Source organism: Muscardinus avellanarius, assembly GCF_963383645.1.
Source record: "Muscardinus avellanarius genome assembly, chromosome: 19".
In the NCBI taxonomy this organism is placed as follows: domain Eukaryota; kingdom Metazoa; phylum Chordata; class Mammalia; order Rodentia; family Gliridae; genus Muscardinus; species Muscardinus avellanarius.
Window position 1 is genome coordinate 44,076,840 of NC_137805.1, and position 16,401 is coordinate 44,093,240.

At 43.2% G+C, this 16,401-nt stretch overlaps 1 protein-coding gene across 1 annotated transcript in view; it reads left to right on the plus strand.

Moving 5' to 3' along the window:
* TRPC4AP (transient receptor potential cation channel subfamily C member 4 associated protein) overlaps nucleotides 1–16,401 on the plus strand; it is a gene marked incomplete at both ends in the record, with an annotated part of 77,121 nt that overhangs the window by 41,458 nt on the left and 19,262 nt on the right. The window contains 2 exons of the mRNA XM_080716407.1: nucleotides 3,539–3,746; nucleotides 8,974–9,159. Coding sequence (XP_080572533.1) covers nucleotides 3,539–3,746; nucleotides 8,974–9,159 — 394 coding nt within the window. The remainder of the gene's footprint in view (nucleotides 1–3,538; nucleotides 3,747–8,973; nucleotides 9,160–16,401) is intronic.

Here is a 16,401-nt window from a genome sequence, read left to right on the forward strand (position 1 = left end):
TCACTTTCTGATAGTATCACCCTGGAGACCAGGTTCCCAGTATATGAGCCTTTGTTGGACACAGACCCTATTCAAACCATAGCAGCTAAGAATAGAAGAAAAATCCCTAAACTTGATATATCTATTAAAACTTAGAGTAAGCATTAATTTTGGAACTTTAGAAATATTTCTTTTAAAGTAAAAAAAATGAGAATACCTGCCCTTGTACACTCTACATAAATGATTACATGGACATGTGTACATGGTGCACCTGTAGAAATGTTCCTCACAACATTGTTTAGAGGTGGAAAGTTGTATTTCGTGTAAATATGTATAAAAAGGAGAACAATAAAATTGTGGAATAAAGTAATAAAAGAAATCATTGAACTAGAAATACTTGGATCAGTGTAAATAAACTCATTGTTGAGTCAGAAGTAAGGTATATATCATTCATACTATGTATGCAAGCAGTGCTTTATTCCACGGACATATTTATAAAAATTAAAGCAGCCGGGCGTGGTGGCACATGCTTGTAATCTCTGTGCTTGGGAGACGGAGACAGGAGGATCGTGCAGGTTCGAAGCCAGCCACACTGGCTTAAGAGACCCTGATTCCAAATTAAAAAATCTAAAAATAGGTCTGGGAGTGTAGCCTGGAGGTAGAAGGGTTTCCAGGAACCCCAGTACCACCAAAAAAAATAAATAAATAAAACCATACCCTGAGAATAATAAACACAAAGTTCAAAATAATGGTTGCCTCTGGAGAGAGAAAAGGGAATGCATCTGGGTGGAGAGAGCTTTGAAATCTAAGCCAAGCATGGTGGCATACACCTATAATCCCAGCTACTTGGGAAGTTGAGGATCACGTTTCAGGCCAAAGCTGGGTGTGGTGGCGCACATTTGTAATCCCAGTGTTCAGGAGGCTGAGACAGGAGAATCATGGTTCGCAGCCAGCCTTAGCTATTTAATGAAGCCCTTTTCAACTCGGTGAGACCCTATTTCAAAATAAAGAAAAAGTAGGGCTTGGGGTGTAGCTTGTCCCTGGGTTCCATCCCCAGTACGCAAAAAAAAAAAAAAAAAAAAAAAAAAGTGAGACTCTTAACAACCTAGTAAGACCCTGTTTCCACATAAGTAAAATCAAGCTGGGGGTTCACCTCAAAGATGAATGCCTCTGGGTTCAATCCCCAGTACCACCAAAAAAAAAAAAAAAAAAATAGTTTCAGGCCAGCCCAGACAACTTAGTTAAGACTATCTCAAAAACAATGAATGACTAGCTGGGCATGGTGGTGTATGCTTTTAATCAGAGTACTTAGGAAGCTGAGATAGGAGGATCACAGGTTCGCAGTCATCATGGGCAACTTAGTGAGATTGTTTCAAACTAAAAAATAATTTAAAAAAATAGGGTTGGGGTGTAGCTTGAAGGTAGAATGCCTCTTGAGTTCAATTCAGAGTACCACAATATTAAAAATAAATAAATGAGGCCGGGCGTGGTGGCGCACGCTTGTAATCCCCGCGCTTGGGAGGCGGAGACAGGAGGATTGCGCAGGTTCGAAGCCAGCCGCGCTGGCGTTAAGAGACCCTGTTTCAAAAATATAAAATAGGCCTGGGAGTGGAGTCCAGAGGTAGAAGGGCTTCCAGGAACCCCAGTACCACCAAAAAATAAATAAATAAAAATAAATAAATAAATGAGTAAAAAATAAGTGGGACTTGAGATATAAGTCAAAGGTGGAGTGCTTGCCTAGCATACATGAAGCCCTGGGTTTCATCTCAAGTTTAAAAGAAAGAAAAGCCATAAAAAATAATTTATGGCCGGGTGTGGTGGCGCACACTTGTAAAATTGAAGCCAGCCGTGCTGGCTTAAGAGACCCTATTTCCAAATTAAAAAAAAAAGTATAAAATAGGTCTGGGAGTGTAGCCTGGAGGTAAAAGGGCTTCCAGGAACCACAATACCACAAAATAATTAATAATCATCATCATCATCATCATAGTTTGTGGTTTATATAACTCTAGTTGTGGCCTTTTATTTATTTATTTTTTTTTTTATTTTTTGCAGGTCTGGGGGTGGAACCCAGGGGCATTTGACCTCTGAGCTACACTCCCTGCCTTGTTTTTTATTTTTTATTTTGAAACAAGGTCTCACTAAGTTGTGGAGGGCTTCACTAAGTAGCTGAGGCCATCTGTGAACCACAATCCTCCAGTCTTAGCCTCCCAAATGCTGGGATTACAAGCATTCACCACCACGCCTGGCTCTTTTAAATTTTTTTTAATAAGCCAGGTGTGGTGGATGCATGCCTGTAATCCCAGTACTTGGGAGAGGGAGATAGGAGGATCACAGATTTAAGGCCATTCTCAGCAATTTAGCTAGACTCTGTTTCAAAATAAAAAACATAAATAAAGGCCTGGGGATAGAGCTGAGAGATGAAATGCCCCTGGGTTCCATCCCCAGTACCAAATAAAATTAAGCTTATTTATATAAAATTGTGTGTGTGTGTGTGTGTGTGTGTGTGTGTGTGTGTGTGTGTAGGGGGAGGGGGATTGTACACAGGGGCAGTCTATCTCCAAGCTCAACCCCCAGCCTTTTTTTGTTTGTTTGTTTGTTTGTTTTGAAATAAGGTCTCACTAGGTTGCTGAGAATCTTGCTGTATTGCTGAGGGTGTCCTCAGACTTGTGATCCTCCAGTCCCAGCCTCCATGTACTGGGATTATAGGTGTGCATCACCATGCTTGGCAAAAATTTTTTTTTTTTTTTGCAGTTCTGGGGATGGAACCTAGGGGCATTTTACCCCTGAGCTGCAACCTCAGTCCTATGTTTTATTCTTTATTTTGAAACAGGGTCTCACTGAGTTGCAAAGGGCCTTTCTAAGTAGCTGAGACTGTCCGTGAATTGCAGTCCTCCTTGCCCAGCAAAATAAAATTTTTAAATAAGCAAAATGTGCCACAAGAGCAAAGGTAGAGAATGGAAACTGTGATGTTCAGAAGGCACATTTAACTTGGGATTAATCCTGAAGTAGGTTAGTCCCACTTTACAGAAAAAAGAAAGACAGATAATACTCTAATTTATCTGATATTGCACAACTGCAAATTTCAGGGCTGGGATTTTTATTTTCAAGTTACTCCACTACATCCCTCTCACATAAATGCTTTAATTTCTGTCCTCTCTTTCTGCCTTTTTAATAATAAAATTGCTTACGATGATAGCAGAAAAGTTTGAGCTATTCCTTTTTTTTTTTTCTTTACGGGCCTGGGGATGGAGCCCAGGGGCATTCAACCTCTAAGCTACACCCCATACCCTATTTTTTATTCTTTATTTTTGAAACAGAGTCTCACTGAGTTGCAGAGGGCCTCACTAAGTAGCTGAGGCTGTCCACGAACCTCGATCTTCTTGTCTCAGCCTCCTGAATGCTGGGATAACAGGTGTGCGCCACCACACCCAGCCCAGGGCTGGGATTTGAATTCAGATGGTCTTACTACTGACTCCCATTTTGGAGGAAATGCACAGGGCACATAACAGTTTCTTGAGTGAATTGAGCATGGGGATTGTTGTATTTGTGTCTTTTGTAGGAAATGATCCGACTAGATGAAGTTCCCAATCTGAGTTCCTTAGTATCCAATTTTGATCAGCAGCAGCTTGCTAATTTCTGCCGGATTCTGGCTGTCACCATTTCAGAGATGGATACAGGAAATGATGACAAGCACACGCTTCTTGCCAAAAATGCTCAGCACAAGAAGAGCTTGAGCTTGGGGCCTTCTGCAGCTGAAATCAACCAAGGTAAAGTCTCCAACTCCTTAGGATTTGGAGATTGTAGCTCTGAAACTCTTCTTAACTCATCTAGCTCTTTCAGTATCTCTAGAGAATGATGTATGAAGTCTCCTAGGGTTCACCACTTAGAGTAGTGTAAAATGTATATTTATATTTTGTGGGCTAAGTTCTATATCTTTTTTTTTTTTTTTTTTTTGGTACTGGGGATTGAACCTAGGGGCATTCTACCTACGAGCTCAACCCATTTTTTTATTCTTTATTTTGAAACAGGGTCTCATTGAGTTGTGCAGAGCCTCATTAAGTAGCTGAGGCTGGCCAAGAACCTGTGATCCTCCTGTCTCAGCCTTCCAGGTATTGGGATTACGAGCGTGCACTACCACACCTGGCAAGTTCTGTAGCTTCCATCAGAATTTTTTTTTCAGTACTGGAGATTGAACCCAGGGGCATGCTTCCTACAAGCTACACGCCTCACCCTATTTTTTATTCTTTATTTGGAAACAGGGTCTCACTAAGCTACGGAGAGCCTCACTAAGTAGCTGAAGCTGTCTGTGAACCTGTGATCCTCCTGTCTCAGCCTCCCAAGTACAGGGATTAAAAGCATGCACCACCATGCCCATCTTTTTTTTTTTTTTTCGGTACTGGGGATGGAACCCAGGGGCATTCTGCCTCTGAACTACACCCCCACTCCTATTTTTTAGTCTTTTGTTGTTGTTGTTTTGTTTGTTTGTTTGTTTGTTTTTTGGTAGTACTGGGGTTCCTGGAAACTCTTCTACTTCTGGGCTACACTCCCAGACCTATGTTTTATATTTTTATTTGGAAACAAGGTCTCTTAAGCCAGAGAGACTGGCTTAGAACCTGTGCGATCCTCCTGTTTCTGCCTCCCAAGCACGGGAATTATAAGCGTCTGCCACCATGCCCAGCAGTCTTTTATTTTTTGAAACAGGGTCTCACTAAGTTACGAAGGGCCTAAGTAGCTGAGGCTGTCCTCGAACTGCAATCCTCTGGTCCCCACCTCCTGAATTCTGGGATTACAAGCATGTGCCACTATGCCTGGCTGCTATTTTGTATTCTTTATTTTGAAACAGGGTCTCACTGAGTTGCAAAGGGCCTCACTAAGTAGTAGCTGAGGCTGTCCTCGAACCGAAATCCTCCCATCTCAGCCTTCCAAATGCTGGGATTACAAGCGTTCGCCACCATGCCTGGCTCATCAGATTTTTTAATGGGTTCAGAACCTAAAAACAACCCACTTTTAATAAGAATTACAAATGCATATACCTTTTAACCAACTAAACCTCTTCTGAGCCATATCTTAAAGATTTGATATATGTCAAGGTTATTCTTTTTTTTTTTTTTTTTTTTTTTTGTGGTACTGGGATTCCTGGAAACCCTTCTACCTCCGGGCTGCAATCCCAGACCTATTTTATATTTTTGTTTGGAAACAGGGTCTCTTAAGCCAGCAAGGCTGGCTTTGGAACCAGCGCGATCCTCCTGTCTCCGCCTCCCAAGCATGTGGATTACAAGTGTGCGCCACCACACCCAGCCTTCAAGGTTATTTATTCTTTTGCAACATTATTTGCAATATTGAGACACTGGAAACAACCCAAGTATTCATCAATAATAGACTACTAAGAATATTTACATAATGGAAATTTATATAGTTGTAAAAAAAATAAAAGAATATCATGCCAGAAGTGGTAGCACATGCTTATAATCCTAGTACTTGGGAGGCTGAGACAGGTGGATCGCAAATTCGAGGCCAACCTCAGCTACTTAGTGAGGCCCTATGCAACTTAGTAGGACCCTGTTTCAAAATGAATAAAAAATATAGCTGGGGGAGTAGCTTGGAGGTAGATGCCCCTGGGTTCCATCTCCAGTGCCGCAAAAAATAAAAAAATAAAAGAATCTCCAACGTATATTAATGATATAAAAGAAAATGCAAAGCCAGGCATGGTGGCACAGGCTTGTAATCCCAATACTTGGGAGGCTGAGACAGGAGGATTACAGGTTCAAGGACAGCCTCAGCTACTTGGTGAGGTTCTCTGCAATTTAGTGAGACCCTGTTTCAAAATAAATAATAAAAAGGGTTAGGGGTATAGCCCCTGGGTTCCACCCCCAGTACCAAAAAAAATGCAGAACAATGTGTATAATATAATACATTTACATTAAGGCAGAAGGAAGACTAAGACCTCTTATTTGTTTGCTTACATACAGTATTCATAGAGAAACTGAAAAAGTACACAAGAAATCTTAAGTGGCTTTCTGCTAGGAAGAGGCTGGTAATGGTGGGGAGTGTCAGCAGTGGCGATGGGGCTTCTCTCTTTTTTTTTTTCCTTTCTTTTTTGTGGTACTGGGGGTAGAACCCAGGGCTTTTTCTATCTTCGGGCTATATTCCCAGACCTATTTTATACTTTATTTGGAAACAGGGTGTCACTAAGTTGCTGAGAGCCTCACTAAGTAGTTGAGGCTGGCTTTGAACCTGTGCGATCCTCCTGTCTCAGCCTCCCAAGCGCGGGGATTACAAGCCTGCTCCATCATGCCCAGCTGCAGTGGGGCTTCTTAATGTATGGTTTTATATGTTGTTTGATTTAGAACTGTGTTAGTATGGTTACTGTATGTGCAAGGGGGTACGGTACTAGGGATTGAAGCCAGGGGCATCCTACCTCCAAGCCCGTTTTATTTTTTGTTTGGAAACAAGACAAGGTTACTGAAAGCCTCACTATGTTGCTGAGGCTGTCTTTGAACCTACGATCCTCCTATTTCAGCCTCCCAAGTACTGGGGTTACAGGTATTGCCACCATGTGCAGCTTATTAATTATTTTTCTTTTTTAAAATTTTTGGTACCAGGTATTGAACCCAGCGACATTCTACCTCAAAACTACACCTCCAGCCCTTTTTTAAGTGCTTTTTTTTAAAATACAAGTCTTGCTAAATTGCTGAGGGTGATCTTGAATCCATGTGCAATCCTCCTGTCTCAGCCTCCCAAGTACTAGGATTATAGGCATGTAATTACAGCCCTACAATTCTTTCACATTGGTATTCAGGCATTCTTTAAAGCCATGCTATTTATGTGCCCAAGATCAATTATTCGCATAATTGAATCTAAACGATGAAGATATCTGCAAAAGAGGTTTATTTAAAATCATACCATTAGCCACACGTGGTGGCACATGCCTGTAATCTCAGTACTTGGGAGGCTGAGACAGGAGGATCACAGGTTCAAGGCCAGCCTCAGCAACTTAGTGAGACTCAGCAACCTAGCAGAATTCTGTTTAAAAAGCAGAATATAAAAAGAACTGGGGAGGGGGGTAGTCGTAGAATGCTCCTGGATTCAGTCCCCAGTACCACAAAAAACACCAAAACAAAACATCATTTATCCAGATGTGGTGACATACACTTGTAATCCCATTACTTGGGAGGCTGAGATAAGAGGATTGCAGGTTCGCAGCCAGCCTCAGCTACTTAGTGAGGCCCTCCTAAACACCACCAGCCCTATTTTCTTTTGAAACAAAGTCTTGCTAAGTTGCAGAAGGCCTCACTAAGGATCTCGGGCTGTCCATAAACCGGCAATCCTCCATAAACCGGCAATCCTCCGTAAACCGGCAATCCTCCTATCTCAGCCTCAAGTACTGGGGTTACAGGTGTGCGCCACCACACCTGGCCTCTTATGTACATTGAAGAAGCAAACTTTTAAACTTTTAAGAAAATATACTTACAACCAATATTGTTTAATAATTTTTCTCTAACAAGTAAATTTAAACAGTTTTTTTAGTCACTCTAAAAATTTGTGTCATCTTAATTTCTGCATTCAATTCCATTATATTGATTTATCATATTTAATCAGTCTGCTATTGATGAACACTTAGTTGTCTCCACCTTTTATTATTACAAAAACCACATCCATGAATATCTTTATTTTTTGTGTATATGGTGAGATATTTTGTGACAAGTTCTAAGAAATGGACCTCTTGGCTCAAAAACATAAATTCAAGGCATAAAGGTTATTCCCATTAATAAATAAAGTAGAGCCAGTTTTCCTATATCAGCTAAAAACTGAACGTGTTTTTTTTTTTCCCTAGTAGTACTGGGGATTGAAACCAGGAATATTCTATCTCCAAACTCTACCCCCAGCCCTATTATTTTTTTTATTCTTTATTTTGAAACAAGATCTTACTAAGTTGCAGAGGCCCTAAGTAGCTGAGGCTAGCTGTGAACCTACAATCCTGTCTCAGCCTCCCAAGTACTGGAATTACAAATGTGTGCCACCATGCCTGTCTTTTTTTTTTTTTTTCTACCTCCAGGCTATACTCCCAGACCTATTTTTTTACTTTATTTGGAAACAGGGTCTCACTAAGTTGCTGAGAGCCTCACTAAGTAGCTGAGGCTGGCTTTGAACCTGTGCGATCCTCCTGTCTCAGTTGGGTTTACAAGCGTGTGCCACCACTCCCGGCTCTATGCCTGGCTTTTTTAACATTTTTCTTTATTACTGTTTATGTCAGCTTAACATTTCATCTTAAAAGAGCTGATCTAAACCACACGTGGTGGTGCATGCCTGTAATTCTAGTACTTGGGAGGCTAAGACAGGAGAATCTCAGTTGAAGGCAGCCTCAGCAAGTACTAAAGCTGTCATCAACCTAGTGAGACCCTGTTTCAAAATAAAAATAAGAAATAAGGTTAGTGATGTAGCTTGGAGGTATAATTAGCCCCTGAGTTTAATCTCCAATAAAACATACACACAAGCCGGGTGTGGTAATGCACACTTGTAATCCTAGTACTTGGGGGGCTGAGGCAGGAGTATTGCAGGTTGATGGCCAGCCTCATCTACTTAGTGAGACCCTCCACAACTGAGTGAGACCCTGTTCAAAATAAAGAATAAAAATAGGACTGCGACTTGGGAGGCTGAGACAGGAGGATCACAGGTTGGTGTCCAGCCTCAGCAACTTGTGAGGCCCTCCACAACTTAGTGAGACCTTGTTTCAAAAATAAATAAAAAATAGGTCTGGGGGTATAGCTCAGAGGGTAGAATGCCCCTGGGTTCATCCCCAGTTTTGCAAAAAAAAAAAAAAAAAAAAAAAAGGCAAAAAAACCCCACCAACACACACGCACACGCGCGCGCGCTCGCGGCTGTAACTAGCTACCATCACAGTAAGAAGCATTCTTATCACACAGATTGTTGATCGCTTTATAGCCTATTTTGCTGGTCTGTGTTTTGAAAATTTTATCTTGTTTTCTCTGGCAGCGGCCCTTCTCAGTATCCCTGGTTTTGTCGAACGGCTCTGCAAACTGGCTACACGAAAGGTGTCAGAGTCCACGGGAACAGCCAGCTTCCTTCAGGAGTTAGAGGAGTGGTATACCTGGTTGGACAACGCTTTGGTGCTAGATGCCCTGATGCGAGTTGCCAATGAAGAGTCTGAGCACAATCAAGGTACATTTGGTGGGTCCTCTGAGTGCTGAGCTTTTCCTTGGGTTCCAGAGACTTTTCTTTTTCTTTCTTTCTTCCTTCCTTTCTTTTTTTTTTTTTTTTTCTCTTTTTGGTGCTGGGAGTCTCAGCCTCCCACGTTCTGGGATTACAAGCGTGCACCACCATGCCCAGCTTGTCTGTCTCCCAACAGATATTGCTGACCTCCTTTCCAAGGAAGATTTATTTGAGATTTGCTCAAAGTAGTTTTTTTTTTTGTTTTTTTTTTTTTTGTGGTGATGGTGGTTCTGGGGCTCCTGGAAACCCTTCTACCTCCAGGCTGCACTCCCAGACCTATTTTTATTTTATTTATTTATTTATTTTTATTTTTATTTTTATTTTTTTGGTGGTACTGGGGTTCCTGGAAGCTCTTCTACCTCTAGGCTACACTCCCAGACCTATTTTATACTTTTTATTTTTGGAAACAGGGTCTCTTAAGCCAACACAGCTGGCTTCGAACCTGTGCGATCCTCCTGTCTCCGCCTCCCAAGCACGGGGATTACAAGCATGTACCACCACGCCCAGCAGACCTATTTTCATACTTTTTTACTTGGAAACAGGGTCTCTTAAGCCAGCACGACTGGCTTCGAACCTGCGCAATCCTCCTGTCTCCACTGCCCAAGCACAGGGATTATAAGCGTGCACCACCACGCCCGGCATCAAAGTAGAATTTTACTTATGGTGGTCCCAGACCATGACTGTTAAGAGTCCCTTGATAGCCACTTACGGGAACCTCATTGAAGTCGCTCTGGATGCCCCTGATTGCAGGAGGAAGGGCTTTGTTTCAGAACTTCAAGGTCTCAGGGTTTGACTAGAGCTAGCAACCAGAGTTATTAGAAACCCAAAGAACTTTTCTTGTCTTCATCCTCCATCTCTCTTCAGCCTTCTCTTTGCTCTACCCTGCCTTTTCTGGTGCCTGTGATGGGATAAGGCAGCCTAGTGAGTAGAGTTCTAGTCTGAGCCCCAGCTTCTTGGTGAAGGACTCTGGCCCATGCCTGAAGCACTTGACTCTGAGCAGCAGAACGGGGTCCGATTGTGTGAAACCAGGAATTCTCAGTTCCCAAAGAAGGAATATGATATTTCACTGGGCAGGTCACCAGCTTTTCTCATCCCTTCCAACTCCCAAGTTGAAGATGCTGAGTTCTTGGTGAGTATGGCTTCACCTGGTCTTTACTGAACTCAGTATGGAAGCTCTACCCCAGACACTTCAGGCTGAGACTATGGCTGCAGCTGCTCTCACAGAGCTTACTGGTATACAGAGGCTCCACACCAAGAGGGCTGAGTGGACAGAGCAAGAGGCTATGACCCCACCCAGAGCAGTGGCCCAGAGACTGTTGTCCTTACAAGGGGAGAAGCACTTAGCAAGACAGGATCTGGGAAAGTTTGCACCTAATGGTATTCTCAAAAACTGGAGATTTTGATGGTAAGCAAACAAAAGGCAGGTAGCTCTTCCTAATTAAGAACAACAAAGTAGCCAGACATGGTGGTATATGCTTGTAATCCCGATGCTTGGGAGGCTGAGAGGTAGGAGGATCGCAGGTTCAAGGCCAGCCTCAGCTACTTAGACCTTCTGCAATTTAGAAAGACCTTGTTTCAAAATAAAGAATAAGAGCTGGGCATGATGGCACATGCTTGTAGTCCCAGCATTTGGGAGGCCGAGACAAGAGGAATGTGGTTAACAGACAGCCTCAGCTACTTAGTGAGGCCCTTTGCGACTCAGTGAGATCCTGTCTCAAAATAAAGAATAAAAAACAGGGCTGGGGTGTAGCTTGGAGGTAGAGTGCCTCTAGGTTCCATCCCCAGTACCACACACACACACCAAAAAAAAAAAAAAAGGGCTGGGGGTGTAGCTTGGAGCACATTATCAAAAAAAAGTAGCCGGGCGTGGTGGCGCACGCTTGTAATCCCCGCGCTTGGGAGGCAGAGACAGGAGGATCACGCAGGTTCGAAGCCAGCCGCGCGCGCTGGCTTAGGAGACCCTGTTTCCAAATAAAAATGTAAAAATAGGTCTGGGAGTATAGCCCGGAGGTAGAAGGGCTTCCAGGAACCCCAGTACCACAGAAAAAAAAAAGAAGTAGAGCACTCAGTCAGTACTCAGTAGAGCTGAACACCTGAGCTTGAGTCCAGAAGAGGTAGAAAACTTGACAGGTCATGGGAAGAACCAGTTAGAGAGCCCTGCCACCTGCCAGCACTGGAGCCTACACATGTGCTCTGAGGGCGCCACTGGAGGCTCTGGAGCAATGGATTTCACTGTAACCGTAAGGCATAGTCACTAAACAAGTAACAAGAAGCCCCAGGGACAAGGGGAACCAGTGTCCACCCAGAATTGCTGAAGTACTAGAGGTGTCCAGGCTTGGCTGAGCATGGTGGTGAGTGCCTGTAATCACAGTACTGGGGAAGCTAGGACAGGAGAGTCTCGAGCTCAAGGCCAGTCTGGGCAATTTAGCAACAAGACTGTCTCATAAAAAGGGGTGGGGGTGCTGGGCTTGGTGGCGCACACTTGTAATCCCAGCATTTGAGAAGCTGAGACAGGAGGATCGCGGTTGTGGACAGCCTCAGCCACTTAGTGAGGCCTTCTGCAACTTAGTGAGACCTTATTTCAAAATAAAGAGAATAAAAAATAAAACTGGAGGTGTAGCTTGGAGGTAGAATGCCCCTGGGTTCCATCCCCGGGGGGCTAATAGCACAGTGGTAGAGTGCCCCTGTGTTCAGTCCCCAGTACCACAATCATCATAATAGTAAATGAAGAAGTAAAAGAAGCTTTGATGAAGATATCTTATAAAGGGAGAACGATGAAAAGATAGAAAATAACCAAGAGTAGGGGTACACACTTGTAATCTCAGTACTTGGGAGGCTAAGACAGGAGAATTGCAGATTTGAGGCCGGCAACTCGCGAGACTCTGTTTCAAAATAAAAAACAAAAAAGGTGGGGGTATAGCTTAGAGATAGACTGCCCCTGGATTCAATCCCCAGTAACCTCCCTCTCCCCCCACAAAAAACGAGGGAAAGATAGGGTTTTTTTTTTTTTTTTTTTTTTTTTTTTTGTGGTACTGGGGTGGAACCCAGGGGCTTTCTACCTCCAGGCTACACTCCCAGACCTATTTTATATTTTATTTGGAAACAGGGTCTCACTAAGTTGCTGAGAGCCTCACTCAGTAGCTGAGGCTGGCTTCGAACCTGTGTGATCGATCCTCCTGTCTCAGCCTCCCAAAGGGAGGATTACAAGCGTGCGCCACCACGCCCAGCAGGAAATATTTTTTGAAAAAGAGCCATGTGGAAGTTCTGGAGTTAAAAGTATAACTGAAATGAAAAAAAGTTCACTGGAAGGACTCAGTGGTATATTTGAACCAGCAAAAGAAAGAATCAAAAAGCTTGAAGAATAGGCCAGGCATAGTGGCACACACCTGTAATCCCTGAACATGGGAGGCTGAGACAGGAGGATCACAGGTTCAAGGACAGCCTCAGCAACTAGTGAGACTTGTGTCAACTTAGTGAGACCCTGTTTCCTAAAATTATTTTAGGGCATGAGGTATAGCTCAAAGGTAGAATGCCTGTGGGTTTAATCCCTAGTAACACACACACACACACACACACACACACACACACACACACTCTTAAAGAATACACTGAGATTAAGCATTCTGAAGAACAGGAATAAACAACAACAAAAATGAACAGAAGCTGGGCGTGGTAGTGCACGCTTGTAATCCCAGTGTTTGGGAGGCTGAGACAGAAGGGTTTTAGTTCATGAACAGAACAGCTTCAGCTACTTAGACCCTTTACAACTCAGTGAGACCCTGTTTCAAAATAAAGGACAAAAAATGGGGTTGGGAGTGTAGCTCAGAGGTAGAATGTCCCTGGGTTCCATTTCCAGTGTCGCAAAAAAAAAAAAAAAAAAAGAGCCTCAGAATAATGTGAGACAGTATTAAGTGCACCAGTATATACATAATGGAAGTACCGGAAGAAGATAAACAAAGGAGTAGAAAATTAGTGGCAGAAAGCATCCCAGATTACTGGAAAACATTGTACACATCAAGGAAGTTCAAAGAACTCCAAGTAGAATAAATCAATGAAACCCATACCTCAAGACATTTAATACAAATGCTAAAAGGCAGAGAAAATCTTGAAAGCAGCCAGAGAGGCATGGCTTGTCATGCTCCAGCGTGCCAGTAAGAGTAATGGTTGGCTTCATGGGCATAGGGGAGGCCAGAGGCAGTGGCACTCCAAGTGACGGAAAGAAAAGCTGTCGACTGCTGAGTAACGAGTATAGAGTATGAACTGTCACTTGTGTGTGTGGTACTAGGGACTAAACCTAGAGGTGTTGAACCTCTGAACTACATCCTCAGCCCTGTTCTTTGTTTTTCATTTGGAAACAGGGTGTCTCAAAGGCCTAAGTTGCTGAGGCTGGCTGTGGAACTGGGATCCTCCTGTTTCAGCCTTTCAAGAACTGGCATTACAGGCGTGTGCCGCCATACCCGGCTCATATATATTTTTAAAAGTGAATGTGCGAGCCGGGCGTGGTGGCGCACGCTTGTAATCCCCGGGCTTGGGAGGCTGAGACAGGAGGATCGCGCAGGTTTGAAGCCAGCCTCAGCTACTTAGTGAGGCTCTCAGCAACTTAGTGAGACCCTGTTTCCAAATAAAATATAAAAATGGGTCTGGGAGTATAGCCAGAGGTAGATGCCTCTGGGTTCCACCCCCAGTACCACCAAAACAAAAAGAAATAAATAAAATAAAAGTGAGTATGCTCCAGAATGTGGAGTACAGTGCAGATGCATGGAGAGAAGCAACTACTTTGATCAGTAGTGCAGAGCTGAAGAGATTCTGAGGGAAGGACAGGCCTCTTGAATGTGTTTTCCTGTCCTCATCCTGAGAAACGACCTGGTTGCTCAGCTCTAGCCATTACTTTGGAGACTTTTTTTTTTTTTTTTTTTTTTTTTTTTTTTTTTTTTGCGGGTCTGGGGATGGAATCCAGGGGCATTTGACCTCCGAGCTACACCCCCTGCCCTATTTTTTTATTCTTTAGTTTGAAACCGGGTCTCACTGAGTTGCAGAGGGCCTCACTAAGTAGCTGAGGCTGTCTGAGAACCACGATCCTCTGGTCTCAGCCTCCCAAATGCTGGGATTACAAGCGTGCGCCACCACGCCTGGCTTCTTTCTTGCAAATATTTATTCCAGTGAGTTTGTCAGGGTGTGTAAGCCAGACTCCAGAAGTGGCTGTGACTTGGGTAAGAGCCTGAGCTGCCTGTGTCTTTGTCCACAGACACTCGCTGCTGAGGGCCAGGCGCCCCACAGTGCGTCTGCTCCTTCCATAGCCAGACTCGAGGCCTCTGGGTCACCAGCACGCATGCAGGTTCCCAGCCCCACACACCACCTCAGTCTTGCCCAGAGCTGCCCACGTACAGGGAAATATAGGTGAATCAATAGAACTTTCTCAGTCATTTATTTATTTAAATAATTTCCCCAGTAAATTTTTCCTTAGGCTTTGCCACTGCCGCTTTAGTTAGCCATTAAGAGCAGGCAAATTGAAAAGAAGAAAGCAGGTAATAAGTTCCAGCTAGAGTTCCGCTTCGGGCTCTCCAGTGTGCCCTGGCGTGCTGCTTCTCTTCTCTTCCCTTTCTGTTTCCTACTAATTTTATAATAAAGACTTGTTGAACCTGCAAAAAAATAAATAAATTACAGTTAGAAGTAAGAAGTGCTGGTGTACTATTGCACAGTAGGTTCAGTTAGATAGCAATTTGTTCTATATAACTGTATTTGAAAAAACTAAAGGAAATGGATATGGGGTGTTTTTACCATAAAGAAATGATAAATTTTGAAAAAATTGATACATTTAATCTGAATTAAATATTATACAATATTTTCATGTATCTAAATATCTCACAGTACCCCATTGATGTATATCATTTTTTATGTAACAATACAAAATTAATTTAGCCGGGTGTGGTGGCACACTCCTGTAATCCCCGCGCTTGGGAGGCGGAGACAGGAGGATCGTGCTGGTTCGAAGCCAGCCTCACTGGCTTAAGAGACCCTGTTTTCAAATAAAAAATATATTAAAAAAATAGGTCTGAGAGTGTAACCCGGAGGTAGAACCCCAGTACCACAAAAAAAAAAAAAAAAAAAAAATTTAGTCCGGCAGGGTGACACATGCTTGTAATCCTATTGCTTGGGACCTTGAGGCAAGATTGAAGGTTTGAGGCCAGCCCCACCTACTTAGTGAGGTCCTCCACAACTTAGTGATTCCTTGTTTTGAATAAAGAATAAAAAATAGGGTTGGGGGTGTAGCTCAGGTAGAATACCCCTGGGTTCGATCCTCAGTACTGCAAAAGAAATTAAATTTATAAAACAAAATTTAAAAAAGAAAAGAAAACAATAGTCAGCAAATATTAGCAGAACTCAGTTTTTTACTTCTATTTAGTAGGTATTCATGTGTCGTTTACTTTTGCAGACATTGGTCTGAGTACCTCCAGACTATGAATCCCTTCCATCTTTGCAGCGTTGGGAGGTTGATGCTGCAGTCGTGGCTCTTTCACAGATGAGAATGAGTAATGTAGCCCAGAGAGGTGCTGACTTACCAAGGCCACAGCTGCTGAAGGCTCACACTCTGTCTGGCGTAGCGTATGTGCTCCTAAACCCCAGGCCTGCTGCCTCTTAGGCATGCTTCACTTAGAAACTGTCCTCTTCCAGGGCTTTGATTTTCTGGTAATGATACAGTGTGGCTGGAAAAAATTATTCCAAGGCTGTGGGGGGCAATAAGTTCGGGTCATTTCTCTGACTTCTGCAAAAGGCCTGCAGGGCTGCAGATCCAATAGGAGTTGAAAGAGCCTTAGCAGCTATGGATTTATCCTTTTACTTTAAGATAAGGAAACTGGCTGGGTGTGGTGGTTCAGGTTTGTAATCCCAGTACAGGAGAGGCTGAGACGGGAGGATCACAGGTTCCAGGATGGCCTTAGCAAGTAGTAAGACTCTCATCAACCTAGTGAGACCCTGTTTCAAAATAAAAATAAAATAGGACTGGGGGTATAGCTTAGAGGTTGAATGCCCCTGGGCTCAATCCCTAGTACCTAAGTAAATAAATTAAAAATAAATTAAATAAATAAAACTGAAGGGAATAATTCTTCTGAGATCACCCAGCCTCTCCTGTGAGTGCCCCTTTTTTTGGTGGTACTGGGGAGGGGTTAAAGTTAGGGACATTCTACCTCTGAG